The sequence below is a fragment of the Penicillium samsonianum genome, assembly GCF_028829775.1.
Source record: "Penicillium samsonianum strain IBT 33392 chromosome Unknown utg000002l_segment0_segment0, whole genome shotgun sequence".
Lineage (NCBI taxonomy): Eukaryota > Fungi > Ascomycota > Eurotiomycetes > Eurotiales > Aspergillaceae > Penicillium > Penicillium samsonianum.
This window is the reverse complement of record NW_026643260.1, coordinates 2591440-2618759: the sequence shown is the minus strand read 5'-3', so window position 1 is coordinate 2618759 and position 27320 is coordinate 2591440. Positions and strand designations below refer to the sequence as shown.

Genomic DNA, 27320 nt, shown 5'->3' with positions numbered 1-27320 from the left:
GCGATACGGTAACACTACCAAACCAAGTGCCCGTCAACTTGCAATGCTATAATCTCTGAGAGATAAATTACACAGAACCTTGGAAAGGCTTGACAGTTATGATTACATATCATTCCCCCTGTATCTTGCCCAGATACCAAATATACACTAATTTTGTCTAGGTGAGTTGTCTCAATCCAAATCTATAGTCAGACGCTAGCGGCTGCTGCGGAATATGTAGCCCTGGAGCCAATGACGAGAATCTCACGCTCATTTGCCTGGGGTAACTATTTGTTTCACCCAGTGATATGTAGATGCACAAAGCATGCGAATTTGGACACCTGATCAGGTTCAAGTCAGGAGAATATCATATTGGACCGCTGTGCGCAAAGGCCTTTGAGACAGTTACGAGCATCCTTGCCATTGGAGTTAGCCATGACCTCAAGCTTGCCCCCAAAGCCCTACAGAAGGGAAATGAAGAAAAGTTGATCCAATCATCTCTAGCGGTGGAGTAGGCCGGGACACGGTAGGTGGGACAGGCACCAAAGCCGTCATGATTTCCCATGCGGATCGAGTCGGATCCATGCACGGGGTTCACTAGGAAACCCAGGTCAATCCACTCTTAGTTGTTTCTTAGTTGTTGACCTCGAATTTTTGGTGACTTCGGAGGATTGGGCGCGCATCGACATGATTATCAAACGCTAGCCCGGGCTTTATATAAGGAGAACCGCCCGTTGGCCGTCGTCACGGCTCTAGATCTTTTTTTTTTCCTTCTCTTTCCATTATTTCTTTTCCCCTTCCCCCCAGATCTTGCTCTGCAAAGACTCTATTCTCCATGGCAATTTTCCCCTTGGAATTCATCACTGGGTGGCTGCTACTGCTAACCTCAGACCATATCGGGGTCGGAGTATATGATCTAACCTGACTCGGTCAGAGCGTTGGAATGGATCATCGTTTAGATGATTTACGAAATCTGAGGGGAAGACGGAGTTTTTATGGGAATTTTTCTCTCAGAAAGAGATTTCCTTCATATTAATTCTGTTCCCTAACATTTCCCATTATTTCCCCCGATGTGTGGCCAGTCTCTTTCATATGCAGGTTGAGGCTGGCACCACCCGCTCTGAACGAGATAACAAAACCAATGGGAAATCCGGACTAATACAAGGGGAAAAAAGATATCCAAAAAAAAAAAAACAACCAGAGAGATGAACGAAAAAGATGAAGAAAACTGAACAAAAAACGAGACTCTAAAAGAAAAGAACTAACATAGTAACACAAACAAGCAGAACAGGGCCTTGGGAGGTGATTTTTTACTGAAAGCTCTGACCTGTCAGTAATTTTCCCTCTCCTCTCTCCACTTCCCCTTTCATCCCTAACTGAACGGATCTCGTGAATTGGTAAGTATGCCATTATTATTCTGTTTCTATGATTGCTTTGCTTTTTTACCTGTTCTATCCATATTATATTACATGTATTGATATTATTTGGTTGTGGCCACGCACCCCCATTTTGTGCCTTGTTCTGTGACCATCATTTGTGGTTTCTGGGAGGAGCTTCCATTATTATGTCTTAGCTCTTTAAAGATCAAAGAGTAACGTTCCTTGTTCATGATTTGCTAACATTTTAACCTCCCCCCAGCCTCCTACCTTTCCCCCCCTTCCCCCAATATCACCTTAAAACGGCCTTTGCCTCCGTCCTCCGTGGTTTGTTGCCTTAGGTTTCTACACCACGTGACCACACCTGGCCCAACCTCTCTCCCCTTCATATCCCCCATCTGCCAATTCCGGGACCCGGCCTCAGTCATCCGTATAAAAAGCGGAATTTAAGTCACTCCAGCCTTATCGGTATGTACCTCATTCCCTCCCCTCCTTCCCCCCATATTATCTCCAATATTCCCTATGGTTGTCGCCTTCCCTTCCCACCTTCTCTTTGACCCGTGTCGCGACCGGGTCTGGGCGCGACTCCAAACATCTCATCCCAGACGCGTCGACCTGTTCGTCCATCATTGGACTAAATCCTACACTTCCTTGATTTCTATATGACATCTTCGCACACTATAACGATGGTGCATGGGCCAATGTTCATATGCTGACTCGTCCTAGGTAGATGGGTTGGCAAAACCGCTCGACATGAATGCCTGGCTTGCCGACGCCTCGAATATTCCTGGCCAGGATAATGGCGCCTTCCATCCATCCACTATAGACCCCTCTACTGCCTTCCTTCATGGCTCCCCGACCCCCCAGGATCCATCCCAATTCCAGCGCATGTTCAATAATGGCGTGCCGCGGAACGCTTCCCCAGGCTTCCACAATCCAAACCAAGTGATTCCATCCAAGCGAGCGCGGCCAGAAGATGGCATGCCCATGTCGCCAAGACCAGCACCGGGCGGCGTGACGGGGTCGCGATCCCAAACCCCTCACCAGCCATTTCCAGGTTATCAAGGACCGGCCAATGGCAATCCGCAATTTCCGCAACACCCGACGCCGTATCAGCATCTTCAGCAAGGAGCGTCTCCGAATGTAACGCAGTCGCCCATTATGCAGGACTTTGATCAACAAAGCGCTCGTATGGGAACGGCTTCTCCGAGCCCCTTCTCGCCCGCTGGCCCGCACCCTGGACCCCATATGTCTCCATCGCAGTCGGACCATGGCAGCCGCGTGAATACGCCCCAGAACGCCAACTTTATGCAGGCGCAGCAGTTTGGTGGAATGACCTCGGGAGCCCCTCAGCCTTCGATGCAGGCGCCGCAGTTCAGTGGCATGCAACAAGTACCCCAAGGCTACCATCAAGCTTTAGCGAGTCAACAACAGCGGCTGCATGCCATGCAACAGACACGGATGAATCCCAATCCTGCAATGGCTGGACGGCAGGTTCCAGGAGGCATGAACCCGATGGCCAATCCTCAGCAGCCCATGGGAGGCATGAGACAAATGCCACCGAACATGCAGTCGAACATGCCGAAACCCAGTAACCCGGAAGGATTCTTGCGCTCATTGCAAAAATTCATGATGAGCCAGAATCTTCAAATGGATCCAAATCCTATTGTCAGTGGTCGTCCGATCAACCTCGTTCAGCTCTACGCCACGGTGATGAAGATGGGAGGATCGAAAAAGGTCACAGCAACGAATATGTGGCCAGCAGTTGCACATCAGCTGCAATTCCCCCAGATGCAATATCCCATGGCCGCCCAGGAGATTCAAGCCCACCACTCGAGGAACTTGGCTCCCTACGAACAAGCTTTCATCAGCTCACAGCAAAAACAAATGGCGGACCACATGCAGCAGCAGCAACAGCAACAGCAACAGCAGCAACAGCAGCAACAACATCAACAACATCAACAGCAGCAACAGCAGCAGCAGCAGCAGCAGCAGCAAGGCGGGATACCGCGGCCGCCCAGTCAATTCCAGTCTCCTTCAGTGAAGCCTAATCCAGGATTCGAGCAAGCTCAGCCAATGGCACAGTCCCCCCAGAATAACACGCCAGTTCATAATAATGCCCCAGGGAACCCAGTGAATGGATTTGCCACGCCGACGCACGCGCGAAGCCAAAGCAGGCCGGCTCAGGCTGGACATCGGCCAAGCATCTCGAGGGCGTCGCAACCACCGGTCCCACCTACTGAAGCCGCTACCGGACAGTTCGCAGCCCCTTCCCCGCAATCTGGGAAGGGTGTTACGCCTGTTCCGGGCCCACAGCAGCCAGTACAACAAGAACAAAAGCCAGAGCAGCTAGTAAAACGACCTATTGAGGAAACCTTCAAACCTATGGTTCTGACAGGAAGCCGTTTCCACGGGCCCATTGCCGTTGATGAGATGTCCCAGATTGGAGAGGATATCTCGAGGCTAAAGCCAGACGTGCCAAGCTTTGCAGAACTAGGAGTTGTTGATATCCACGCGCTGACAATGGCGCTCAAGTCCGGGATCTATGCCGAGATCCGGGTTGCCTTAGATACACTCACTACCCTTTCTGGTGAACCATCTGTTCAGATATCATTGGAGAATTGTGATGACTTGGTGGAGAGCCTGATCGACTGTGCTGAAGACCAGGCCGACCTTCTAGCACAACACACCTTGGAAGAGTCGGATACTATGATTCTACGTTCGTATGATGAAGTTACACGGGACTGCCAGTCTGAAAACACATCGCTTGCAGATGTTTCCGAATTTGGAAGTATTGAGTACGAACTAGACCGGGCCGTCGATCGACTCATCTGTATCACCACCATTCTGCGCAATTTCTCGTTCAGCGAGACGAATTTCTTACCTCTTGGTATCCCTCCTGTCGCTCAGCTGTTTTCCGCCGTCTTTCGTTACATGGGAACTCGCAAGATGTTCCTGCGGACAAGCCACAACACGTTGGACTTTATGAAGGACGCAGTGATCTTGCTAAGCAACTTGGCACATGTTGTGCAAATCCCCGGCAAGGACGAGGCGCTGAATCTCTTGATTTTCCTGTTGGCGTTCTCGCCCGAACCTGAACCCACATCATCCTCTGGAAAAGTGATGTTCACTACATTCAACTCTTCGGTTGATAGATACACCCCAGCCGCTGTTGATGGGCTTGCCAAAATGTTGGCTAGAGATGACCCGAACCGAACTTTCTTTAAAGCCATCTTCTCTGGCGATGGGTCTGCACCTCCCCAGCCGGAGTTGTTAACCCGCGCGTTTGGCCTTGCCATCTCCTGTGTCCCCGACAAAAAGCCCATGGCCGTTGTGGATGCGCGCAAAGTGTTCTTGATGCAAGGTCTTTTGTCGGCCGATGTCCTCACCACATTCGCCGATGGCTCCCTTGCCAAAGCATGGCTTGAATCAGTCGACGGGTTTGCTGTCCATCTTCTGCGACTTTCCTGCGCACTATGCACAGAACGCATTCCACAGATCAACATGCGACAAAGAAGCCAGGCCGAAGCCGACGCATATGCCTTCAGCTCGATTGTCAACCGAGGACTGGGAATTCTACGCCGACTCGCCGAAAAATCAAAGCAAGTTGACAACACCTCCCCTCTGAACATCCCATCCGGAATCCTTCCCAGAAAAGAAAGCCTGCTAGGTGCACTGCTCCTCCCCAACATCGATGGTGGTGTTGTTCGCCAACTCCTCACATATGCTCGGTTGGCGGAGTAAATGATGTCTGCATGAACCTCCAATGCGCTGGTGACAGGTTGGTTTCGTACCAGTCCCGCCTGGGAGGAATCGGATCCTCTCCCAATTAGCATATACGACAATCTTGATTTTCTCTCATGTCATTTGTACTCATGTCGACTATCAGTCTTTCTATTCTTAACTTTTGGGCGCTGGTGGGTGATGGGGATTTTATTTTCGTTCTCGTGAGATAGCGTTCTGTTCTGCTTCGGTGTACAATGCTCAAAATACCCTCGACGCAAATCGAGAGATACTTGCATCATGACCAATTGACCATTGCTTCCATTTAAATTCGTAAATATCAAATTGATGGCTTACCACAGATTCGTAATTGAACCCAGCCACATCGAGGCATCTGGCGGAAACAGAGGAGGACATGCAAGCCCTCAATTCCGTCCGCTCGCCGAAGTAGTGTCGAATTTAAAGTCTTTTAACAGGTCTGCCTGTGGCCTACGCTTTCCAATTGCACAGGAGCATACATACTACGCACAGTTATAAGTTTTCTGAATGATTTCCTGAATGGAAATGCATGTGGTCATTCAATATAAAAGCACTAGCATCCATCGAGTCGTCGAAAATGTACAGATTGGAAGTGTTACAGGTAGAGAGAAAAGCAACGGAACAAAAGCGAAAAAAAGCAGGTAGACGCCAGAAGACACGACCGGATAGAAAAGACACAAACACCAAAGGAAAAGAGAAAAAAAGGGGAAGAAAAAAACCCCGCAACGAAATTAAGGTATGCACCGAGAGGGAAGAGGAGAGAGAGATCAAGAAAATAGATATTACCCATCCACATCAGGGACCACCGTGAGCGTTCGTTTCTTTCTTTCTCCTCCCTGGTTTTCGACGTGATGTGATTCTTGCTCTCTCCGATAAGTATGCTCTGGCATACCCCTCGCAATAGGGGTATGATGATGCTTTTTGGGGGGTGAATCTTGGGCCATTCGAATGATTCCAATGAGCTCTTCAATCGCGAGCGTGTGAGATAAGATTGAGGTATTAGAGAAGAAAACAATTAGAATCTCCGCTCCTGGAGGAAGTTCACAATCTCGGGTTTGCGCCAGCCCTATACCAATATATCAGTTTCTGTCGCGACATAATTAATTGCACTGTTGAAGTGCACATACCTTGACAATGATGTGGCCAGTGAGTCGGTTGAGAGTAACATCCGGGTTAGGCTTGTTTCCATCAACAACACCCAGGGCAGAAGCTAGGTCGTTGCGGAGCGCGTCCAGATCGCCTTCGGTCTTCTGGAGTTTGGTGAGTTGCTTGGTGCCGCCGGCCTTTGTGACGATGTAGACGGGCAGATGGTTGGAGGCGGTGCGACGGACGAAATAGGGGAGGTTGGTGAGCTGCAGGGTCGGGCTGGGTTTCTTGTCTGAGTTGGCTGGGGATGAGGTCGCCGATGAAGTGGGAGATTGTTGTTTCAGGGCTTGCGCTTGACGGCCGAGATGAGCAAGGAAGGTACGGCTTTGGCGGGTAGGGAGAGTAGGGAGGGAGAACTGAGGACGATCTGAGATAAAGAGTTAGCTATACGCTCTTTTCTCTGTCGAAACGAAACCAACACGGCATATATGCGTGTTTTTTTCGTTCTCTTTCTTCTTGTCTGTTGGTTACAAGATAGTGCAAGAGCCGAGAGTTCGGCTTTGCTCTTGTAGGTCCTAACAGATCAAGAGATCAAAGATGAAACCGACCAATGAGTAACTTACGTGAAGCTTTCAACCTTGCCAGTGGACATAATGTGGAAAATGAACTACATGTCTGAACGGAAGCCACGGACTGTGCAGGGTTGACGCGAAGAGGAATGGTCGAGGCCTGCTTTCGCATGGCCGACGACGGGCCCGAGTACAGAAGAGACGGCATTTCTCACGTTCTAAAGGGCCGAAAGAAAAGACCTGGTTGGAGAAGATGGGGATATCAAGGCAGAGACTGGGAAGATCGGAGAGCGACATCTGATGCTCCTCTGCTCAGATTTTCTGCCACCGCTTTACCAACACCCACTTCCAAAAAGGGTTTAGGGCCACCGACGCCCGCACAATCTGCAAATTCTCCATTGATCGCGGTTGGCCTTTGTTATCCCCCTCTAGACCTTTAACCCCCTTCTGCCATCTTTTCAGATCCAATATGGCAGACAACGCCCCCCCCACCGCTGAGACTTTGCTCAGCGGCGCTGCTGCTCACCCGCCCAAGGCCGCCGAGGATATCGCTTCCCAGCATGATTTGCTGCCCCGACTCATCCCGTACCTCGACCGTCACCTGGTCTTCCCCCTGCTCGAATTCAGCGCTACCGGCGATGAGGAGGACAAGGAAATTACCCGGGCGAAGTACGAGCTCCTTAAGCACACCAACATGACCGACTACGTCGCCAACTTGTGGCAGGAGATCAACGATTCCGACACCATTCCCGACGAGTTTGTGAAGAAGCGCGAGGAGGTTCTGGCCAAGCTACAGCACTACCAGGATCAGAGCGAGAAGATTTCCGAATTGTTGCAGGATGAGGAGGTCGTGGGTAACCTGCGAAGCGACAAGGCCGCCAACTTGCGGTTCCTCGAGGAGCAGCACGGTGTCACCAACGAGATGGTCAACTCTCTCCACGACTACGGACGGTTCCAGTACAGCTGCGGCAGCTATGGAAATGCCGCTGAGCTGCTTTACCAGTTCCGTGTTCTGTCCACCGACAACGACAAGGTTGCCGCCGCCACATGGGGTAAGCTCGCATCAGAGATCTTGACCACCAACTGGGAGGGTGCGATGGAGGAGGTTCAGAAGGTCAAGGACTCAATTGAGACTCGCCTGTTCAACAACCCCCTGGCTCAGCTCACCAACCGCTCTTGGCTCATTCACTGGTCGCTGTTCCCCTTCTTCAACCACGACCCCGCCCGCGACGTCCTCACCGACCTCTTCTTCTCTCCCGCCTACATCAACACCATCCAGACCAGCTGCCCTTGGGTTTTGCGGTACCTCGCTGCCGCTGTCATCACCAACCGCAGCCGCCCCCACAAGCACTCCGGTGTCTACCAGAAGCAATTGAAGGATCTGATCCGCGTGGTGCGCCAGGAGGACTACGAGTACACCGACCCCGTCACCGATTTCGTCAAGGCCCTTTACGTCGATTTCGATTTCGAGGAAGCACAGAAGAAGCTCGGCGAGGCAGAGGATGTTCTGCGCAGCGATTTCTTCCTTGTGTCGGCCGCCGACGCTTTCGTCGACGCTGCCCGCCATCTCATCTCTGAGAGCTACTGCAAGATCCACCAGCGTATTGACATCAAGTAAGTTGTTCATAATGGGAAATTGGCACAGACAACAGACTAACGGGGTGTTTTTTTCTTTCTTTCTAGGGACCTTTCCGCTCGCCTCGGTCTGAACCAGGACGAGGGTGAAAAGTGGATTGTCAACCTTATTCGCGATACCCGAGTTGACGCCAAGATCGATTACAAGGAGGGCACTGTTATCATGAACCACCCCCCTCAGTCGGTCTACCAGCAAGTCATCGAGAAGACCAAGGGTGCCTTCTTCCGCACACAAGTCTTGAGCTCTGCTGTTGCAAAATAAAAACACCATGACCTTGATGTTGAAAACTGAACTTTTCTCTGTTATGTGATTTCCAACTTGTTTCTGCCTGCCCCATTTTTTTAGTGATCTCCCCGTGTAGGTCACAACACGGTTGTTTGGGGACTCCATGCAGAGTGGCATCCGGCTGGCGTTTTTTCGGGGGTCCACACTTATTTCCTTACCTCTTTAGTCTTGCAGTTCTTATGCAATCACTCTCTCCCCATATTTTCACTTCCTGTGTCGGATATTTTGCTTGACCTCTTTATGTATTGGCCATTTCTGACCCTGGAGGTTTGGACAGAGGGGGTCCCCAAAAGCAGCCAGAGAATCATGGCGCCCTCAAATCTTTGGAGGGGGAAAAAGATGAGAGATGGAGATACGATGTAGTAGACTCTTTGATCTTAGGGTCTGATTTATCTATGCTGTTACGACTGGTCTATAGAGATGAGTGAAAGATGATGTCTTTTCTGACAATAACCCTTATTCCAAATTATCCTTCTTCTTAAGCTAGGATTACGTCCCGGTTTATTATTGATACCTCGTAACTATTATAATCAGCGTTGAACATATCGATTACATTCGGTGTGTGAGCACAAGACCCGTTTGACGTCTATCTCTATTTCTTCTAGCCCCGTGCATAATTAATATGTATTCTGCTTGTCTTCTTTTTCTTACAAGCCCTAAAAGATCATCCAGCTTATAACTTGCTATAGGCTAGCAGCTCTAAACCCGAAATTCTAATGTATGCAATCAGATTTGGCGTCATAACACACTAAGAGGTACCCAAGACCACGAGAAATAAGAGCGAAGGGTATATCAGAACGAGACAAAAGGCACATGTTCCTATGGGCTCGAAACAGGGCTATCGCTATTGCCCACAAGAGCCGCTTCCATCCCAGGAGTGGTGTTATTTTTCTTCCACTGGTTCATCTGGGGGCTTTTGTAATCCAAGGATTCCACCTGGGCAAGAGTCAGGGTTTGAATATCCATGTGGCCAATGTCTCCGTAATCCACGAGATGCTCCGGGGCACTCAGAACGATTTATAAAAAGGCCAAACGGAGCAATATCAGGCGGTGATACAAAAAAGTCCTCATGATGTTGCTGGCCGATGGAATCCTAGAACGGAGCCAAGGATTGGAAAAGAAACACCGAGTCCAATGGGTGGAAGCAAGAAAACAAAATTGGCCTCAACGACCGCCTCGCGAGTCTGGTTCTGCACGCCTGCGTGCTCCGGGTTGACTAATAGGGATGATTTCATTGATGTACGGCTCAGACAGAGTTGCCGAGTTGTCGCTGCTGGAGCTAGAAGTTGAGGCGCCGCTGGTGTTGTGGGTCATTCGAGTAGCTTCCTGCTTCTCATACTCTCGGGACATTACCGCGAGATCATCAATTTGTTCCTGTTCGGAGGAGTTAGTAATGTGTAAGATTCGGTTCTCTTTCTCTTTCTCCGGTTTTCAATTCATGTTTAAATAAAGATGGGGAAAACAAACCCGCGTGAGTGGCACGCCATTGATGAGATAACCTTCGCGTCCCTGCAATTATATCTAGTTAGAATGGGTTGTATAGAGGGGAGTAGTGGAGGCAATTGCGAGACATACCTGGTAGCTATAGGGTCTAACCGTTGCACTTGGTCCAAGGAAGTACTGGATATGGCCTAGGACAATATGTCGGGACAGCCCATACCCCGGAAGCCAGTATTGCTGGACGGGAGCCATTGTCAAGGCTAAGAGGTGAGGCGTTGAGACGAGGCGAAGGAAGAGCTAGGGTCTGATGTCAGTCGACACCGACACACAAACGGTCCGTGCCTGGAAGCTCTTTGTGGGACTTTTGGCACAGATTAGAAGGACGAGACATGGAGTATAAATAAGTCGGTTGATATCCTGGTTCAACAAATAACAATCTCACTAGAGACGGAGACGAATAAGACAAATCTCTATCGGAAATGCACTAATTGCCAGCCCCGACCCTTCGGAGAATATGGTCTCACAACAGGTCAATGGCAGAGGGGACCGCGCATCCCCCCTTCGTCAAACAGCACGATCCACAAGGTCGGCTGCACATAGGCAAATGAAAACAACCGGCCACCCACGAATGCGGTAACTCTCGAGCGAGTCTCCACGGAAGGCGGCAAAAAGAAGAAAAGGAAACTAGCGGAAAGCCACCAGAAACGGCCCAGGTCCTATGCCCTCACCTCAAGAGGAGGGTTCATGTCGGAACGTTCGGGGGGCGGAGGACAAGAGAACCATCCGCCTCACTTTATCAGCCAACGAGGCCCAATCCTTTTTTTTCCCCTTTGCTGTAAGTCAATTTGGAGCTTCTGGCCGTCAAAACAGAACGGGAACCTAGTCTGTCCACTTTCCTCACTCTTTACTACCGAGGACCCGGTCTTGGACGAAAGTGAGGCTTGCATGGAGAAGCATTCGCCTCGAATCAATCCCATCAATCCCAGGGCGTGTGGAATTGGAGTATTCCCCTAAAAAGAGTGGACAGTGCACCTGTAGGAGCATTTGGAAGAGGAAGGACATGTGTTCTGACGTCTTCTTTTCTCTCACCGTAGATTCTCAAACCTATGCAGCGCCAAATTGGCTCTTAAAGCGGTGGTGTCGTGGCACCACGGATTGTGGCCTTGGAGTCGCGGGGGCCACTGAGCTGCAGCGAGGACATCTGCAGCTCTCGCTTTTAGGGCATGAACTCGCTTTAAGGGTATGCATTTTGAAATTGCCAAGATCATATTATATAAGGGGTCTTTGGTTGTCGAAACACATGGTAGATGGAGACGAGTTTAGGTGCGGGAACAACTGGAGTTCCCCTCTCGAGGTTATATATTAATCGATTCCAGTATCATTTGGCCAAGGATTGTGTGTGTGTGTGTGTGTGGTATCTCCAATCGACAGAGATGTGATCAAGAGGTTCCTCACAGAGGTTAGTCACGATGTGACAGAATATGCATGAACGCCTTCACGTCCGTTAGCCCGGATGCTCTACATGGGGTTAAAACCAATTTTAGTTCACAAGGCCAACGCTTCATGTAATATTCTCTAGTCTTTTCATAATTCGTCCGACATGAGCGAAAACAAAATATCTCGCATCGACGTCTTTACTGCGGAGGCACATATGGGGTCACCAACATCTCACTGAACTTCTCCAACTTCTCCTTCCCACGCACTTCATCAACAAGCATTGGCATGCGGACCACATTGAAATCCTCATAGAGCTCCTCAATCTGATCGAGGTACTTCTTCTGCATCTTTCTCCGGGCAGTGCACTGTTCGCAACCGCTTCCTTCCTTGGGGAACAGCAGCTGGTTGACAACGATTGCGTGGGTGTCGATGTTGTAGCTGGTCAATTCCTGGATCATACGTTCCGTCTCGTAGAGAGACAAGAACTCTGCAATGCATACACACACGAAGGTGGTCATGTCTGGATTCTTGAATTGCGTGTTGACCTCGCTAATAGTCTCCCGCAACGACTCCATCTTCTGCAGCAACTCATCCATATTCTGACCCCCGGGTAGACCGCCACGAGCGCCCAGAATCGAGTTGAGCATCGGGCCGAACTGGGTGGAGAGCTGTGAGAGCTTGGCTAGCGCCTTCTCGAGCACGGTGGGGAATTGGAGGAATCGAAGGGTGTGGCCGGTCGGCGCGGTATCGAAAACGATGACTTCGTAGGAGAGCGACTTGACTTGCTTCAGGACTTCGGCGAAGGACATAGCTTCGTCAACACCGGGGATCTGTAATCACCAAGAGTTAGTTAGATTTGACACGTAGAGTATATGAGCGCGACAGTAGAATAAACACTTACACTGAAAGCGAGATCCTGCATCATGTTTCCCATGCCCAATCCCGCCATGGGATCTTCGGCCTGACCATCTCCGGTGGCGAGCAGATCCTGGATGCTCCCGTTGGGGTCGATCTCCATCGCGCTCAGGTTTGAGAAGCCATCGATGAGGCGGGCCTCCTTTCCGAACTTTTGACCGAAAGCGTCGCTCAGGTTGTGTGCGGGATCGGTCGAAATGAGGAGGACGGATTTGCGGACTTTGGCTAACTGGATGGCCAGCGAGCACGAGGTGGTGGTCTTACCAACACCTCCTTTTCCTCCGACGAAGATCCAACGGAGAGTGTTTTGGTTGAGAACCGACTGGAGCGTAGGCTCCATGTCGAGGTCGTCGCCATGTACCACGGCGGAGGACATTGTGTATGATTTGTTGAAGTTCTAAATGTTGCGAAGTTGGGAAGTTCAGGGCCAAGTTGCCCCGCAAAATCGAACTTTCCGGAAGACAAGACTTTCACATCATACATTGACAACTTTCTCTTTTGGGGGGTTTTTTTACAATTACAATATCATTGACCTTTGATGCAATATACGATGCACTTCCCCCATTCTTTTACTAATTGGAGAGGTTTCTATGGCATTTGAAGGTCTTTGTCCTCATCCACAGAACTATCCTAGTTAAGTTGTCATAGAGATAATGTGCTATTTACTACAAATAACCACAGAAAGAAGAAGCGAAGAAGCTATACAACATACATGGATATATGCGCGAGTCATAGATCCCCAATTGATAGCTGCATGGCACTCTCCGCAGCCATCGGTATCCTCCGATGAACCTTTGATAGCAATGTAGAGCTCCCCCTTCCAGCATATTCTTCTTTTTCCCTTTTTCTCTTTCTTCCCCCTATATTCCATCTTTCCCTTTGAATGAATGGACTTCCCTCAAAATAACCAACAACTTGGTCGCACCACGAACCGCCTGGCACTTTATCAGCAACAAATCTCCCCCGCCCCGCACATCAAAGACTCAGACCCAATCAACCAACCAACCACCATGGCAGCGCGCGACCCCATCACCTGCCATTGCCTCAACACTTTATCAGGAACACCTGCAGCCAACCTGCCAGTGACCCTGACCCTCCTCTCCACCACGACATCCGCCGCCAGCGGCATCTCATTCAGCGCAACCACAAACGCCGACGGCCGCGTCGCCAACTGGACACCAGTCGGAACAAGCTCACTATCGGTCCCTGCTATCTTGGCTGCCCTGCCTGCTGCAGACAGCAAGACCGACTGGTCTGTGCGCTTTGACGTGGGCCCCTGGTACGAGGCCCAGGGCGTCGAGAGCTTCTGGCCAGAGGTTGAGGTTAAGTTCACTGTCAAAGGACGTGGTCGTGAGGGTGTAGAGGGCTGGCGCCATTATCATGTTCCTGTCCTCCTGGGTCCTTGGAATTACTCGACTTATCGGGGTTCGTGAAGTTCATGTATTAATGAGGGCTCTTTTTGAGGATGAGCTAGGAAATATAAATATTTCGACCTTTCCAGGGCTGGATGGATAAATCCAATGGACTATCTGTGTTAGAAAGATGTCATTTTGAAGCATTAATCTGGGCTGTGTTTCATTGCTCGGTTGTCGTTTGAAAGCGTTACGCTTCTAGATATGTGTAGGCTTTAGGGTGTCGGTTTGTCCACCTGGGCAGGTGAGGATAACAGCTTTCTAGCTTGGAAGGTTCCTCCAGGGCTACATGTATTGAATAATATAATCCTGAGAGAGGTGAAGTTTAGAGAACTACTATGGAATATTAGATACATATGTACTATCTGACTAACTCTGGAGGAAAACAGAGGAGAGGAGAAGAGAAGAGAAGGAGCTAACTACATGTATATATGTACTCTGGAAGTCCTGGGTCCACATTGGGTCACGCGATACCACATGATCACCCACTCCAACACCCAGCACTTGGACATGCGTGAGGGCCATGGCACACCCCGTATGTGTAGGCCATGATAAACACGAAGATGAGAAGCACCTTCGAGGCGAACATTCACACAGTTCATCAATTGGCAACAGGGGAAGCGTATGTGACCCCGAAGTTGACCGTTTGCAGGGTATCATAATCCCGCGGGTTAGCGCGGTTTCCGAAGATCTTCAGCGCACGCACAACTAGTGAGTAGTTGCCTGCCGGAACATACGAGCCGTTCGCGAGCACACCCGTGAAGGAAGTGGCCCTAGGTCCAGTAAGACCCTCAACACTCCGGGGAAGGGCCGTCTGGGGGGCAGATATGGGGAGGATAGTGCTGCTGTTGGCCGCCTTGACACCGATGAGGAGCAGATCCGTGCCCATGGAAAGCTTGGTCTGGAAGATGGGGTAGCTGGTGTTCGCTCTGTTAATGGGGTCATTCTCGCCTGGCAGAACGAACTGCTGGTTGGCCTGAACACGCTTCTTGGTGGTGCTGTCGATGATGTAGTTGCTGCCTTCGGTGGTGTCCAGAATGGTCACGTTGCGCATGGCGGTGGCAACGCCCAGGTAAGGGACAGAGAAGGAATCATCCGAGGTCGTTCCATTGAAGGTGATGTATCCGCTATACACAGGGATGCGGCGGGGGACGAGATCCTTAGGGGGAGTGGCAGTGACCGTCAGCACAGTGGACTCACCAGCGGCGACAAGCACGCTAGATGAGCTGAACTTGAGCGAGGCGCCATCGGTAGTGCGGTCCACGAAATCGCCGCGCTTGTTCTCCTGGGGAATAGAGCTGTTATTGGAAAGCGTGTAGACGGTAGCAGCGCCGACGTGACCGATAGTGTAAAGGCGCGGCGAGGAGCCGGTGTTGTTGATGCGTATATAGGCCGGAGCGATGTGCTCGGTGTCATTGAACGAGATGGTGCTCACATTGAACTGAGTGGTGGTGTGCACAAGCTTGTAGGCATCAATAAGACCACCACCCTGCTGCGCCACAGATCCTAGGAAGGGTGATGCGGTGACGCCGTCATGGAACACATTAGGGTTGGCAGTGGTCGACAACAGAGACTTGATCTCGGCAGGGGTCACCTTGCCCTTGCCGCGAGCCTCCATCAGGAGAGCAACGCAACCAGCGACGAAGGGAGTCGCCATCGAAGTACCACTCTCCACAGCGTAGCTGCCCTCGAGGACCGGCCATGTCGACAGCATGAATCCACCGACTCCGGAAACCGCTGTCATAGGGAGGATCTCGTTGCTGGGACCCCACTGGCTGAATTGGCTGATTTGACCGCCCGATTCAGGGTTGGTCTCATTAACGAAGATGGTCTTGGCGTACTTTTCGCTGATCATGTGTAGGGTGATATTGGCCCCAGATGCGGCAAGCTTCACCCAATTCTCGCCGGTCTGCGTGGACACCATTCCCAAGCCCGTGAGAGCAGGGTCCTGGAAGGGGAGCTCATAGGTGCCAGGCTCCTTATTGTAAAACAGGATATTCTTTGCACCGGCCTTGATAGCGTTGGCCTGCTGCTCACTGCCGTGACAACCACCGTAACGGATCAGAACTATCTTATCAGAGATGTTCGGGTGGTTGCCCGTCCACGGCTCACATGAATCGCCAACGACCGATGCGTTGAGACTGCTAGGATATAGAGTATAGGTGCCATTCTTGAAGTCGGAAGTACCCGCCAGCTGCCAGCCAAATTCTTTGGTGGTGTTTCGGGTTGAGTAAGTAGCTCCGGTTAGCAACAGAGGGCTATACAAGTTGTTGACAGATCCGATACCAATGCCGGCAGAGTTGTCGATACCATTTGAGGCCAAGAACAGACCGTAGCTTCCGTCATTGCCAGTGGCAACGAAAGAGGGAAGGCCAGCCTCGGCCAGCTTCTGGATCAATTGTCCCCATGGCTCATCGCTCCAGCCCTTGTAGGTGCCGAAGGAGGCGGAAATGATATCGGCTTTGTCTTCATAGGCCTTCTTGAAAGCAGCAGTGACGATATCAGTACCAGTTTTCACGACCTGCTTTCCAATGACCTTGTAATGACCCAAAGTCACATTAGGGGCCACGCCAGTGAAGTTATATGGGTTGGGCTGAGCGGCAATCAGTCCAGAGACATGAGTTCCTTAGCTAATTAGCGGAACGATCTATACCGAGGGTCTAGATGCGGACATACCGTGTCCACTGTGGCCTTCCCACGGGTCGGTCGTGTTGTCCAAAAAGTTGAAACCAAATTCCACCAAGCAGCCTTTGCCAAAGCAGCCTCCGAGAGCGGGATGCTTATAGTCAATACCTGAGTCCACCACTGCCACGCGGATACCAGTTCCCAGGTAACCTTCCTGACGTAGCTTATCAACTCCAGCCATGACGTGAGGGTAGTCGTTGCCTTCGTGGCCCGCGGTGTCACGGCGCCGGAGACCGTGGGAGGCAACCCTACGGCGGGCCGGCGTGCCATGGGCAACGCTCGAAACCTCTCGCTGAGGCGGGTGCAGCTCCCGGACGGGGGAGACCTTCTTCACCATAGGCCATGAGGAGATCCGCTTGACAGTGGTAGCCTCGTTCTGGTTATTGTCTAGCAGGGTGAAGGAACTGCCGTGGAAAAGAGCGAAGGACAGGTCGTGGTTAAGACTAGCGGGGATGCCGTGGTCATTAAGAGTAGAGAGGAAGCTGGCAGACGACTATATAAACTAGTGAATTAGTATAATTGGTGAGTCTTGAAGGGACAGAATTGACGCGTTGACGGACAGTCTTGGAATCAGCAAACTCGATAATGTATTTCTGGGCGATAGGGTCACCATGTCCTGCCAAAGCCACCGGCAGGGCTGCTAAGTAGACACCCAGTCCCAGCCATGACCAAAGAGGGGCCATGTTAAAAGAAAAAAATGAATGGCTGGATCCAAAGAATCCGAAAAGAGCGATTGGAAACAAATGAAATCAAAGAGTGACGAGGTTGAAAGAAAAGAAAGAATGTCTACAAGCAAGACATGCAATATTCGATACTAGGAAGACTTAACCGGCCATTGGCCATTGGGCAGCCCCTATTTTATTCTCGTAAGTTGTATATATACCGAGAGGACGGTAGAGCTTCAACAAACTTTGACGGTGTTTTGCGATCTAAAGCCCTTGGCGGGGCCGGATCTCGTATATTGATTATGATCGGCGTAGATAGTTGCTGATCTGCGTCGATTTAAGTTAGCGCATCAAGCCCAGGAAAAAGATTCCGATTGTGAACCTTGGAATGATCAGGCTGATCGCATATACAATGTTGTATACCGGAAAACCTCGGAGTGGGTCATTTAAGGATAAATCATGTTCTTGCTCACTGACCATGATCGTGGCCTCTCTTTTCTCTAAATACCCTGGGATGCCTTGGTATTGGATCCATATGATTTGCTGACGGATAGATGGCTCTTGATGGTCCATAAGTAATGAAACAGTTGGTGGCTACGGAGTATATATATTTTACAAGTGAGAAGTGGGTAGAAGCAGAAAAAAACGCTTCACCAATATATGGTTTTCAATGGTGTGTCACCCAAGGTTTTTCACCTTTTAGATGTCTTTTTAGATGTTTTCTCGGATTCTTTTTTAGATACTCTTCCCCCCGTTTTGTGTTGGTAGAATATAGACGGTGAAAATGGCATGAAATGTAAGCTTTGCTGTTTTTTGCTTAGGGAAAGAACCTGTCACGTTCTTGCCCTTTCCCAGAATCAGCTGACTGCCAAAATAACTCTTCATGAACACCCTGTTTCTCTGCTCTACTTCTAAGTTTGTTTTCGCCTTCTATTTCCCCTTGCCGTCATGGCTGACTCGCAGCTCCCAACGTAAGTGTAGATTATCCCCCTATCCGTTAGAATGTACACTGACATATGATATAGTCCTTTTTGCACCTAATGCCACCAGCCTGGTCATACTGAGGCCAGCTGCAATTGGCTCGCCCGTATGGGCGTGCTAATCAGGCACGCATTGGCCCCCGTTCCCAAAAGGTCATGCCTTGGTATCCTTCAAAAGGACTTGTTGATTTGGAGCGTTACTGGTATAGGCCAACAAGCGCAAGGCCCGCCGGGGCATCAAGGGAAATGCCTAGAACAAGAAAGGTATGCCCTGTTGTTTTGTTACATTGGACCATCCATCTATGATACAAGCACTCCCTCCCTTGCTATTGCTACGTGCCTATTGTTGTGTCCAGCCTTTGAGATAGACGACTAATTTCTATGATTAGCAAAGTCTTCCAAAGGAGAAGGGTACGCGTGAGATCCTAAGCAATTCTCTAGTGTGAGCGACGAAAGTGCTGACCCACATCGTCTGCTTAGCGGTTGCCAAATAGAATACCTCCGAAAGGAGGCAGAGGCAGAAGCCTATGGCGGAGAGGGTGAGTTTTTTCCTATGCAGAATATCGAGTCGGTTTCATGCCCACAGGAACAGATATTAATCATTATAAATCAGGCACCACCCCCTGTAAAATGATCTCTCTCATTGATTGAGAATGCTGGGCCCGTTCGAACGGATACGCTGCGTTGGGTCTGAACCTTCGTTCTCCGAGTGGGAAAGATCAACTGCCCCCAGAACCCCGACAGCGAAAAGAACGACAAATCGGCAACCAAAGCTCGCGAGTAACGATGGCCCGAGTGGGAGGCGTCGAAGACCAGCTAAGGGGATCATTCAGCCCACTATCTAAGTATTTACCCTACAGATTTTTATATGGCGACTCGCATCGACCCCGAAAATCCCATGATCTACCGAGGCGAAATATTTTGCCGGCATCCAGATTACGCCTCGAAGAAGGAGACCCGATATACCCAGAAGAGTATTCCCTGGGAGCACTATCAGGAGGAGCACGGTATCCAATACCGACCATTTAGCCCGGTACTTGGAACTTTCGATAAGCAGCCTCATATCGATAGACTGCAATGGATTGTAATCTGTGTGCAACGTGGCAAGGAGCAAGCTGGCGCCGCACTTGTTCCTCAGAAATGGTGAAGAGCCTTTCTGGAAAGCAAAGCTAAGGCTCGGTCTCTGTTTCTGTTCATCTTATTTTTCTTGTATTTCTCAAGAGGCGATCACGGTCCCCACGCATGCATTTGTTACTCTCCGAACGACCCTTCCAACGCCTCTGCTTCGAATTGCAGATTGGTATGGAAATTCCAAGAGGAAAATTGCTAGACGATTCAAAAGACACCCTTTGGCAGGCCGGGTTCCAGGCACCTCAAAAAGTCAATGAACTCTCATCACTTTAGAATGTCGGACCCGTCCAAATACTTGCCATTGGCGAGGCAACACGGTTTAATATAATTGATGGATCCGGACCGAAAGCTCAAGACGAGTAATCCCTGAAGACCAGCCATGCCCCCAAATGCCACTTCGGACGGTAGAGCTCCCCAATGCTGCTCGTAAGTAATTCTCGTTCAGACCTTTTTAGGTGGCTTGATGCTTTTACATGGCTGAGGCTAATAGCTGATAGGGGAAACGGTCGATATCACCGAAAGGACTTATATCTCACCACTCCACGTTGACTACCCGGTTCCTCGTCGATCAGCCAGGTTGCAGCTAGTCTTCGTTGACTACCTATCTCACCACTACTCCACGTTGACCAACGATTCACCCATCAGAGCCAAACATGTCGTCAAACATCAGGCCAGCCGCAAAGGCAGGCATCCCAGTCGGCAAAGTGTCGAAAACTCGCTCCTACCGTTAGTCCTGAGATAATCGAATCGGTTATGAATTTTTCGAATATGCTGGCGGATATGAACAGCGATGATCCTGCCGTACGATCCCATGCAATTTCTATACGGATTCCACTCTACCTATAAAGAGACTATCTTCTTACGCTGAATCCAGGTCAACAGAGCGTGGAGAGTGTAATACTCCCCTTATCGACAATAGCAACACTGGTCTTTCAGTCAGGCAATGCTTCTAGTATTTGTCATGGCTAGCAGCTGCAGGGCAGCCTTTTCCAAACAGCACCCAAAGCATCAGTTGATCGTACATGTCCGATGTTTTCGCTTGTGGTGTCTTTGAGACTTCGTCTGTTTTTTTCTCTCCTCTCTTCTTTTTTACCTAATTCATATCTTTAATTTTATCCTTTTTCGTGTGTTTTTCTTGTTTTCCTTAGTAGTAGGAACCTCATGAGTCTAATCCTTTCGATTATATGAAGAACTAGTTATGACGACAACACTCTTTCTATCTTTAACTAATTGTACTGCGGAGTAAGTCCTCATCCACTGAAGGGAGTTTTGATATTACAGGTGTGCTTGGGTTATGCCCTCAAGAGCTCGAGTTGGTAGCCTACATATATATATGTACTCTTAGAGCTTGTTATCTATGAAGCAACATCATCTTGACCGTGCAAGTTTCTGCTATTAACTGCCGGCATATATTGAGTTTAAATGTAATTGAATGTTTTACCAAAGGCCGGTATTTTTAGAGTGGGGCCTCTACAATATTTTATACTATTTGATATGAGTTCGTTCTCTCAAAAGACATATAAGCTTTCAATATGCGTCAAGGGCCTTGTTTCAAGTTAGTCGTCAATTCCACCTAAACCGTCCTGTTTAACAATCGATAAGTGATGCACATACGTACAAAATCAAGGTTGAAGGATACCAAGACTGTGGGGAAATGGCTCCCCCGCTGTGGGAACTGCCCTGTCCTCAAACCGACGAAATCGCCCAATGGCATAGTAGTTAAAGGGCTACTCTGGGCTAGACTACTATTTGCAACGATTTTCCTAAGGAATGACGTTCAAATTAAGATTGTTAAGTACGGTGTATATAATGGGTATGTAGATAGGGTATTACTTTTAGGGAATTGATAAGTACACCTCCTTATCTGTAACTACGCGCTCGAAATCAGTTTTACTACTTTACTTTCTTTGTTTATATCTTTGCTTATATCCTAGAACAATGCTTTTCTTGCTTTTTCATACTGACTCTGTACATAGGAGAGAAGAGATGGCTACTTCGCGAATATATTAAGCCACCGAGGGTTGCTGTGCTTGCTTTGCCATTATTGAAACTCTTCGTTGTCTAGAATCTAGTAGTATAAGTCTTAAAGTTGCCCTCTATTGGTGTTCTAAATACGATCTTTATCATGGTGAGGATTGGTCGTCCGCAGATCCCGTAAGGACGCTTGATCTAATAATATTTCCGAGTGTACTAAGGCAATCACTTCGATTAGTCGCGTTCTTATAGAGTTGTCGAATACCATGGTGAATACATGGCTGAATACAGGGTATTTTACCCGGAAAATCGTCAGTGGGCATTTCCCGCACAAAAGTGCATATTATGTTTACTAAGCATGTCCGCTGAAACTCCTGTTTCCTGCATTTTTGTTAGTTAGAAAATAACACATTTATGTACGGAGTACTACGTAACGTACAACGAAGTGCCGGACGCGATCTCGAACTTATATACTACGTATACTCCGTATGCATACAACGCGTACGGACCCATCCATGGATGGATACCTGTCCACTGGACCAGGTCCACTACGCACTGTCGCTGATTAATAATTCACAGGGGCCCGGGATGTAACAGGTCGTACAAGCTCTACATGTACTAATATGTACAATTATATGTTGTACAGTATTTGAAGATCAAGATATCCTACTACTAGTAGAATTCCAGTGGCAACATACCTAGGTAGATAGAACTCTCATGTGCCATCAATTGCGTCATCATTTTCACCGCATTCTTTGGGTTAGGTGAAATCCCTCGCCTTGGCACTGGGGGATTATTTCCTCTGATTGGCTAAAATAGCGCATATGACCCACAGCGGGAGAGATTTCTGTCGTCACCGTGACATAATGAATAATACCTGGGAGGGCTGGGATGACCAACCTTGGAACCCCCGTATCAAAGATGCAAGCATCGACTTTCTACCAGTAGGTGCGACGATTGCGAAGAGTCAACTGATTATTGCACATTTCTTTTTGTCCTTTTCGAGCCAGTGATATTGGACCAGATTTGACTCCGCTCTCCAAACTGGCAAATGAAGATTGACCTATTCAACCGATTCTCCACCTATGGTCAAGGTCCAAGGTAAGGGTGTCTTTTTATGGTGTAGAATGTTGAGATGGGAGAAGGAAGCACCTCATTCGGACAGCACAGGCAAATAGAACGTAGATATGTATGGATGGACAGAAGATAGCAGAGTTCTATGTACCAATAGCAACATTTGGATATTGGACAAATGCCTCCCGGTGGAAACGAAGGCCGAACCTGATTCGGAGAAATGCAGTTACAGTCATGTATGTTGTATTGGCATATAATTTGTTGTCCCATTTTTAAATTACGGTACCTAACGGTAATGGTGGTTTTTTTTTTCATCTGCCAAAATCCCCAAAATCCCTAAATTTCATCATATCCCTCTTCCCCCTACGTCACTCTCTTCCTCTCTCACTCTCACTCTCACTCTCGAGAAGAAGCCATTGTTTGTTTGGCTTTGCGGTTTTTATATCACATTATATTCGAATAAGCCTCGTGATGTCTGCTGCGGTCGCCCCAGCTGTATCGACTCTTCGATCAAACAATATGTCTTCCCCCATGGACTCGAAGAAGGCAGAAAAAGAAGGTTCGTGTCACGCTTTCCCTACAGTTTTTTGCCTCGCATTTTTCTAGTACTTTTGCTTTACAAGTGATATTCCATTTATTTTATGGATCTTCCATTTCATGTTGTTCTGCATTATACTTCCAGAAAAGAAAAAAAATGGTCCCCTTTTTGGTTTGGTAATACGCCACTGTCCCCGATCCTTAAATTCCCCAAGTCCTTTGCCGTCGCGATGACTTCACCCACTGGCGTCATTGATTTCCTCCCCACCAACACATGCATCTTCCACACACAATGAAGCCCCCGGCTAGATCCCAAAACCGCAGTGGTACCTATTTGCGATCGCATTAATCCTTGGCGCGTTGCTAACTCTATCTCCTCCGCCAGACTCGCAGGCCGCGTCTTCACAGAAGGACCAGAAATCTAACGTAGAGACTCAGACCTCGTTGGCGCCGCCTCCACGACCGGGTGCGCCTACTGCGTCTGATACTCCGGACTATTTCAATTCCATGCACAACCCTTTCTCGCTAGAGCCCAACCCATTTGAGCAATCGTTCGGAGGGAATCCAGCCGAGACCCCAGGAAAATCGCTTCTTCCCTCTGTCGCTGCCCTCACTTCACCAGCCTTACCTGGAACAAGTTCTGCTAGTGGTTACAATTGGAACAACTCCCTGCGCTCGGGACCTCTTAGTCCGGCTATGCTCCCAGGGCCTACCGGCCCTAATGACTACTTTGACAGCATCGGCCGCGGCTTCCCTACCCCGAACGAGTCCTCCCTCCGCACAGGACTGACACCTGGTGGTGGAGGCTCTATGTTCCCTGCCCCTAGTCCTAACTCACAAGCTCTCTTGCAACAACTTCAGAACGGCGGCGCCACTCCTTCCACTATTGATTTCCATCGCACCGCACTTGCAGCAAAGAAGAACAACTCGAATGCTCCCACCTCCAACCCCAACGAGCAGGAACAGGCTGCTGCCAATATGGATGTAAAACCAGCTCGGCCCGCTGACTTCACTCAGCATGATGCGGCTGATGCGGCGAACGGACTGTTCATGCTGGCGAAGGGTGGCCAGGCGAACAATGCGCCGATGAACCATGCCCAAATGTCAAATGATACTCGTGCTGCAGCTGCCCGACGTGTCTCCCAGAACACCAATGGTACCAGTGCCGAGGATGCATCTGACCACGAACCCGCTAAACCCGCCAAGGGCAAGGGCAAAAAGAACGCCCCCAAGGCCCCTGCTGCCAATAACCGCCGTAAGGCCGAAGAGGCCCCGAAGGGATCCAATAAAAGGGCGAAAGTCAACATGGAGATGCCTTCGGATATGGATGATGAGGACGATGAGGATGATGATATGAAGCAATTCCCAATGGATACCAAGAAGATGACTGATGAGGAGAAAAGACGCAATTTCCTGGAGCGTAATCGGTATGAATGACCTACCTTATATATCAGGAGCTTGGGATGCTAACGTTTGCACTTCAGTGTCGCGGCTTTGAAATGTCGTCAACGGAAGAAGCAGTGGCTGGCTAACCTTCAAAACAAGGTTGAGCTTTTCACCTCAGAGAATGATGCCCTTACTGCGACAGTGACTCAGCTGCGTGAAGAGATTGTCAACCTCAAGACTCTTTTGCTGGCACACAAAGATTGCCCGGTCTCTCAGGCCCAGGGGCTCGGCCCCCTTATGATGAACGGCATGTCAGCCGGATACGATCACCATGGGTATAATATGCCGCCTAACATGGGCATGCAGCCCGGTGGCATCCCTACACAGGGCATGCGTCGATGAGAAAACTTTCTTTGTTTCTCATCTCAAAATACCTATCTTGCTTTTTGCCGCATGCAGGAAATACAGTTCACTGCTTAGACCCGGCGGTTGATCTCTTCTTCCTGGGAGTTTATTTTTCCTCGCGGTTTCTTTCGGCTAAGGCTCCGCCGATTGTTTTGGCATGGGCAGGTGTTAATGATCCTCATGACTCAAAAATGGACGGACTAACTTGGTGGTCTGGAATGACCTTTTTTTGAGGGTGTGTCAATCCGGCGTATGAGATGCTTTCTTCTTTCTATCTATGGCTGTTTCGAGGTTGATGTTCTGCTTTATGACGTTCCCCCTTTCCCCTGTTGTATTTTTTTACCCTTTCGCTTTTCTCTTTCTTTAATCCTCCTCCTTGATGGCTCGGAGGAATTTTTACCTTTCGCTTGTCTAATACTTGAGGGCACACCGGTGCATTGTTTGTGTTCCCAAATGTGGGTTGCTTGTGTCGAAATACATGATTCCTGGGCGGCGTACGGATGGCTTTGTGATTTTTTGATGTGTTTGACTAGTTTCCTTGAACCAGATGGTTGGGCAAATGAATCGACAATCGCTTTGAAAGTGTGTTATACATTGGCGTAAATCTTCATTCATTATACGCTGGGTGTAGAGCGAAGTCATTGCGCTTCATGATTGCAGCTCCTACCTCTGGGATCTATAGGAATTATATCTTCAATCATATATCATTCATTAACGTTCTATAGTAAATCTTTGAAAGTCGTGTATATGTCTACAATCAGAAAATTCTCGTCAAACTCGGCTTCATCCACATGGGTTTTTCACACGTGTGGTTTGCCCGCCAACTTTGGATTTTGTCGTTGTCCCATCCAGCTGTGAATTGGTCGGCAATCTCCGGCTTGCTGGCAGCCCCAAGTCGTAAGCTCTGCACAAACACACAGGCTCCAGCGATGTCATAAGTGTAAGACATACACCAATCCCTGTCATGGCATGTCTGACGACAGGCTTCTAATGACTCATGCTGGGGTAGAGTATCAGGTTGTTCGATAATTCCACCCCAGGCTCCATTATCCCATCCTTTTCGCTCTGGCAACTGTCCCAGGCGATGGTAGTCTATCAAGTCTGCGTATAGCAAGGGGTTCTGAATTGATATGAATTAGCATGTGTACCACCAAGTAGGATTCGGCAAAACGAATCATACCGTTCTATCCCGCCCATCCTCCCAGTCTGCCAGCCCGATCATATCACTCAATTGTGATTTATGCATACTGATCGCAGGCTGGCACCAGTGATGCTTGTCCCCAAAGGGAATCGAGTCCAGCGGGTGCGCATTGAACATCGGCCACATCCCAGACAACTCAATGCCCTTTTCATACAGCGCAAACCCAAGCACAGAATCGCCACAGCAGTCATCCTTCACCACCTGCATATACTGTTCGCTGAGCGATTGTCCAATAAACTGCCCATGTTTACCAATCTCCCGCGCCACCAATGTATCAACCGCAGCTCTGGACAGCACAAAGCCCGAGCCACCGTAAGCAAACCAGTTGACTTTCCCATCACCGATATTGCGGCCCGGCGCGGGTGATCCCATATAAAGAGGGAATGATGAGTCGAACTGTTCCAGCATCCGGAACAGGTTATCCCACACGAAGTAAGTATCCGTCTCGAGAAAGACGTACCACTCCGCGCTAGGGTTCGTTTTCTTAGCCCGTTCCACCATGGGCAGGAACTTGAATCGATCGAGTTTCCATCCCGCTGCGCCGTCGATATTGCTCTCCCCGCGCTGTAGCGCATCGTACCCTTCGAACTCCGGAATCAGATTCCGGGCTGAGGGTGGGAGATCGGCTAGGATATCGTGCACACGATGCCCGTGGAGCTCGGTCTCCTTGTCTGATACAACTAGTAAGTTGGAAATGCAGCGAGTTACAGAGGCCATGTGTGTGTCGACTCGTTTTGCGTTTTCGGTTGCGCTGGTTTTCAAGATAATCTGAACGCGCGATAGCACGTCTGATGGGAAAGTGTCACAGGTTGCATTTTGCGAGCTCTCGTTGTCATCGCTGTCATTGTCATACTTGGATTTCCGGAATCGGGTGCTCGTTTCCCATGTCCAGTAGTCTTTCTCATCCGCAAGCTTGTCCTTCGCGCTAGAGGAGATGTCTTCTGATAAGCCCCCCGAATATAGTGTGAGGAGGAGGATGGTCGAGACGGTCAAGAACACAGCAAGTAATTTAAGCTTTGCGTTTCCTAGAACTCTGAAAAATGGCCGCGCGGTCGAAGAGGTAGATGTGCCTGTGTCCATATTGGGAGATTGCACATTTGGTTTATTAAAGCTTAGACATGGAAAGAGAAAAGGAAGAGTATAAAAAGAATAGAGATAAGGTAAAAAAAAATATAATCAAATAAGGCTTTGTTAGGGCCCCTGGGGCTCCAAATCCTACAGATCCTGTATTAACGACTCATGGACGTCACTATAGCGGGTCTGCTCTAACTTACCCCAAATCATGGCCCTCGTGTTGCGCACACCTTGGCTGCAGCTTGACTGTGCATTTGCTTGGCCTGAACCCAGCAATCTCTGGAATTTAGACCGAAAGATGCAAGTCCTTT

The 27320-nt window shown here is 49.3% G+C and overlaps 11 protein-coding genes across 11 annotated transcripts; 6 read left to right on the top strand and 5 right to left on the bottom strand.

The window, feature by feature from the left end:
* Positions 1-2108: 2108 nt before the first annotated feature.
* Positions 2109-5099, top strand: N7471_002844 (putative ARID/BRIGHT domain protein (SWI1); the record flags this gene model as incomplete). The annotated part of the gene is made up of 1 exon (XM_057275564.1): positions 2109-5099. One exon carries the CDS (start codon positions 2109-2111, stop codon positions 5097-5099), a length of 2991 nt encoding a protein of 996 aa, XP_057140202.1.
* A 760-nt stretch (positions 5100-5859) lies between these two features.
* On the bottom strand, positions 5860-7036 carry N7471_002843 (mitochondrial 54S ribosomal protein mL49). Its single transcript, XM_057275563.1, has 3 exons — positions 6827-7036; positions 6245-6630; positions 5860-6183 (listed from the first exon to the last, which is right to left on the bottom strand). Exons 1-3 carry the CDS (start codon positions 6978-6980, stop codon positions 6133-6135), a joined length of 591 nt encoding a protein of 196 aa, XP_057140201.1. The 5' UTR covers positions 6981-7036; the 3' UTR covers positions 5860-6132.
* A 205-nt stretch (positions 7037-7241) lies between these two features.
* N7471_002842 (eukaryotic translation initiation factor 3 subunit E) lies at positions 7242-8669 on the top strand (the record flags this gene model as incomplete). The annotated part of the gene is made up of 2 exons (XM_057275562.1): positions 7242-8386; positions 8456-8669. The coding sequence occupies 2 exons, from the start codon at positions 7242-7244 to the stop codon at positions 8667-8669; spliced, it is 1359 nt and encodes a 452-aa protein (XP_057140200.1).
* Positions 8670-9857: 1188 nt separating this feature from the next.
* N7471_002841 (uncharacterized protein) lies at positions 9858-10385 on the bottom strand (the record flags this gene model as incomplete). The annotated part of the gene is made up of 3 exons (XM_057275561.1): positions 9858-10067; positions 10161-10202; positions 10269-10385. The coding sequence occupies 3 exons, from the start codon at positions 10383-10385 to the stop codon at positions 9858-9860; spliced, it is 369 nt and encodes a 122-aa protein (XP_057140199.1).
* A 1382-nt stretch (positions 10386-11767) lies between these two features.
* Positions 11768-12861, bottom strand: N7471_002840 (ArsA family ATPase; the record flags this gene model as incomplete). Its single annotated transcript, XM_057275560.1, has 2 exons — positions 11768-12400; positions 12472-12861. The coding sequence occupies 2 exons, from the start codon at positions 12859-12861 to the stop codon at positions 11768-11770; spliced, it is 1023 nt and encodes a 340-aa protein (XP_057140198.1).
* A 511-nt stretch (positions 12862-13372) lies between these two features.
* Positions 13373-13918, top strand: N7471_002839 (hydroxyisourate hydrolase; the record flags this gene model as incomplete). The annotated part of the gene is made up of 1 exon (XM_057275559.1): positions 13373-13918. One exon carries the CDS (start codon positions 13373-13375, stop codon positions 13916-13918), a length of 546 nt encoding a protein of 181 aa, XP_057140197.1.
* Positions 13919-14498: 580 nt separating this feature from the next.
* Positions 14499-17265, bottom strand: N7471_002838 (uncharacterized protein; the record flags this gene model as incomplete). Its single annotated transcript, XM_057275558.1, has 3 exons — positions 14499-16522; positions 16574-17075; positions 17143-17265. 3 exons carry the CDS (start codon positions 17263-17265, stop codon positions 14499-14501), a joined length of 2649 nt encoding a protein of 882 aa, XP_057140196.1.
* A 1830-nt stretch (positions 17266-19095) lies between these two features.
* N7471_002837 (uncharacterized protein) lies at positions 19096-19374 on the top strand (the record flags this gene model as incomplete). The annotated part of the gene is made up of 1 exon (XM_057275557.1): positions 19096-19374. The coding sequence occupies one exon, from the start codon at positions 19096-19098 to the stop codon at positions 19372-19374; it is 279 nt and encodes a 92-aa protein (XP_057140195.1).
* A 373-nt stretch (positions 19375-19747) lies between these two features.
* N7471_002836 (uncharacterized protein) lies at positions 19748-20100 on the top strand (the record flags this gene model as incomplete). The annotated part of the gene is made up of 2 exons (XM_057275556.1): positions 19748-19784; positions 19856-20100. 2 exons carry the CDS (start codon positions 19748-19750, stop codon positions 20098-20100), a joined length of 282 nt encoding a protein of 93 aa, XP_057140194.1.
* Positions 20101-22784: 2684 nt separating this feature from the next.
* Positions 22785-25442, top strand: atfA (bZIP transcription factor atfA). The gene is made up of 3 exons (XM_057275555.1): positions 22785-23269; positions 23329-24370; positions 24428-25442. Exons 1-3 carry the CDS (start codon positions 23218-23220, stop codon positions 24729-24731), a joined length of 1398 nt encoding a protein of 465 aa, XP_057140193.1. The 5' UTR covers positions 22785-23217; the 3' UTR covers positions 24732-25442.
* Positions 25443-25491: 49 nt separating this feature from the next.
* On the bottom strand, positions 25492-27015 carry N7471_002834 (uncharacterized protein; the record flags this gene model as incomplete). The annotated part of the gene is made up of 2 exons (XM_057275554.1): positions 25492-25854; positions 25915-27015. 2 exons carry the CDS (start codon positions 27013-27015, stop codon positions 25492-25494), a joined length of 1464 nt encoding a protein of 487 aa, XP_057140192.1.
* Positions 27016-27320: the final 305 nt, after the last annotated feature.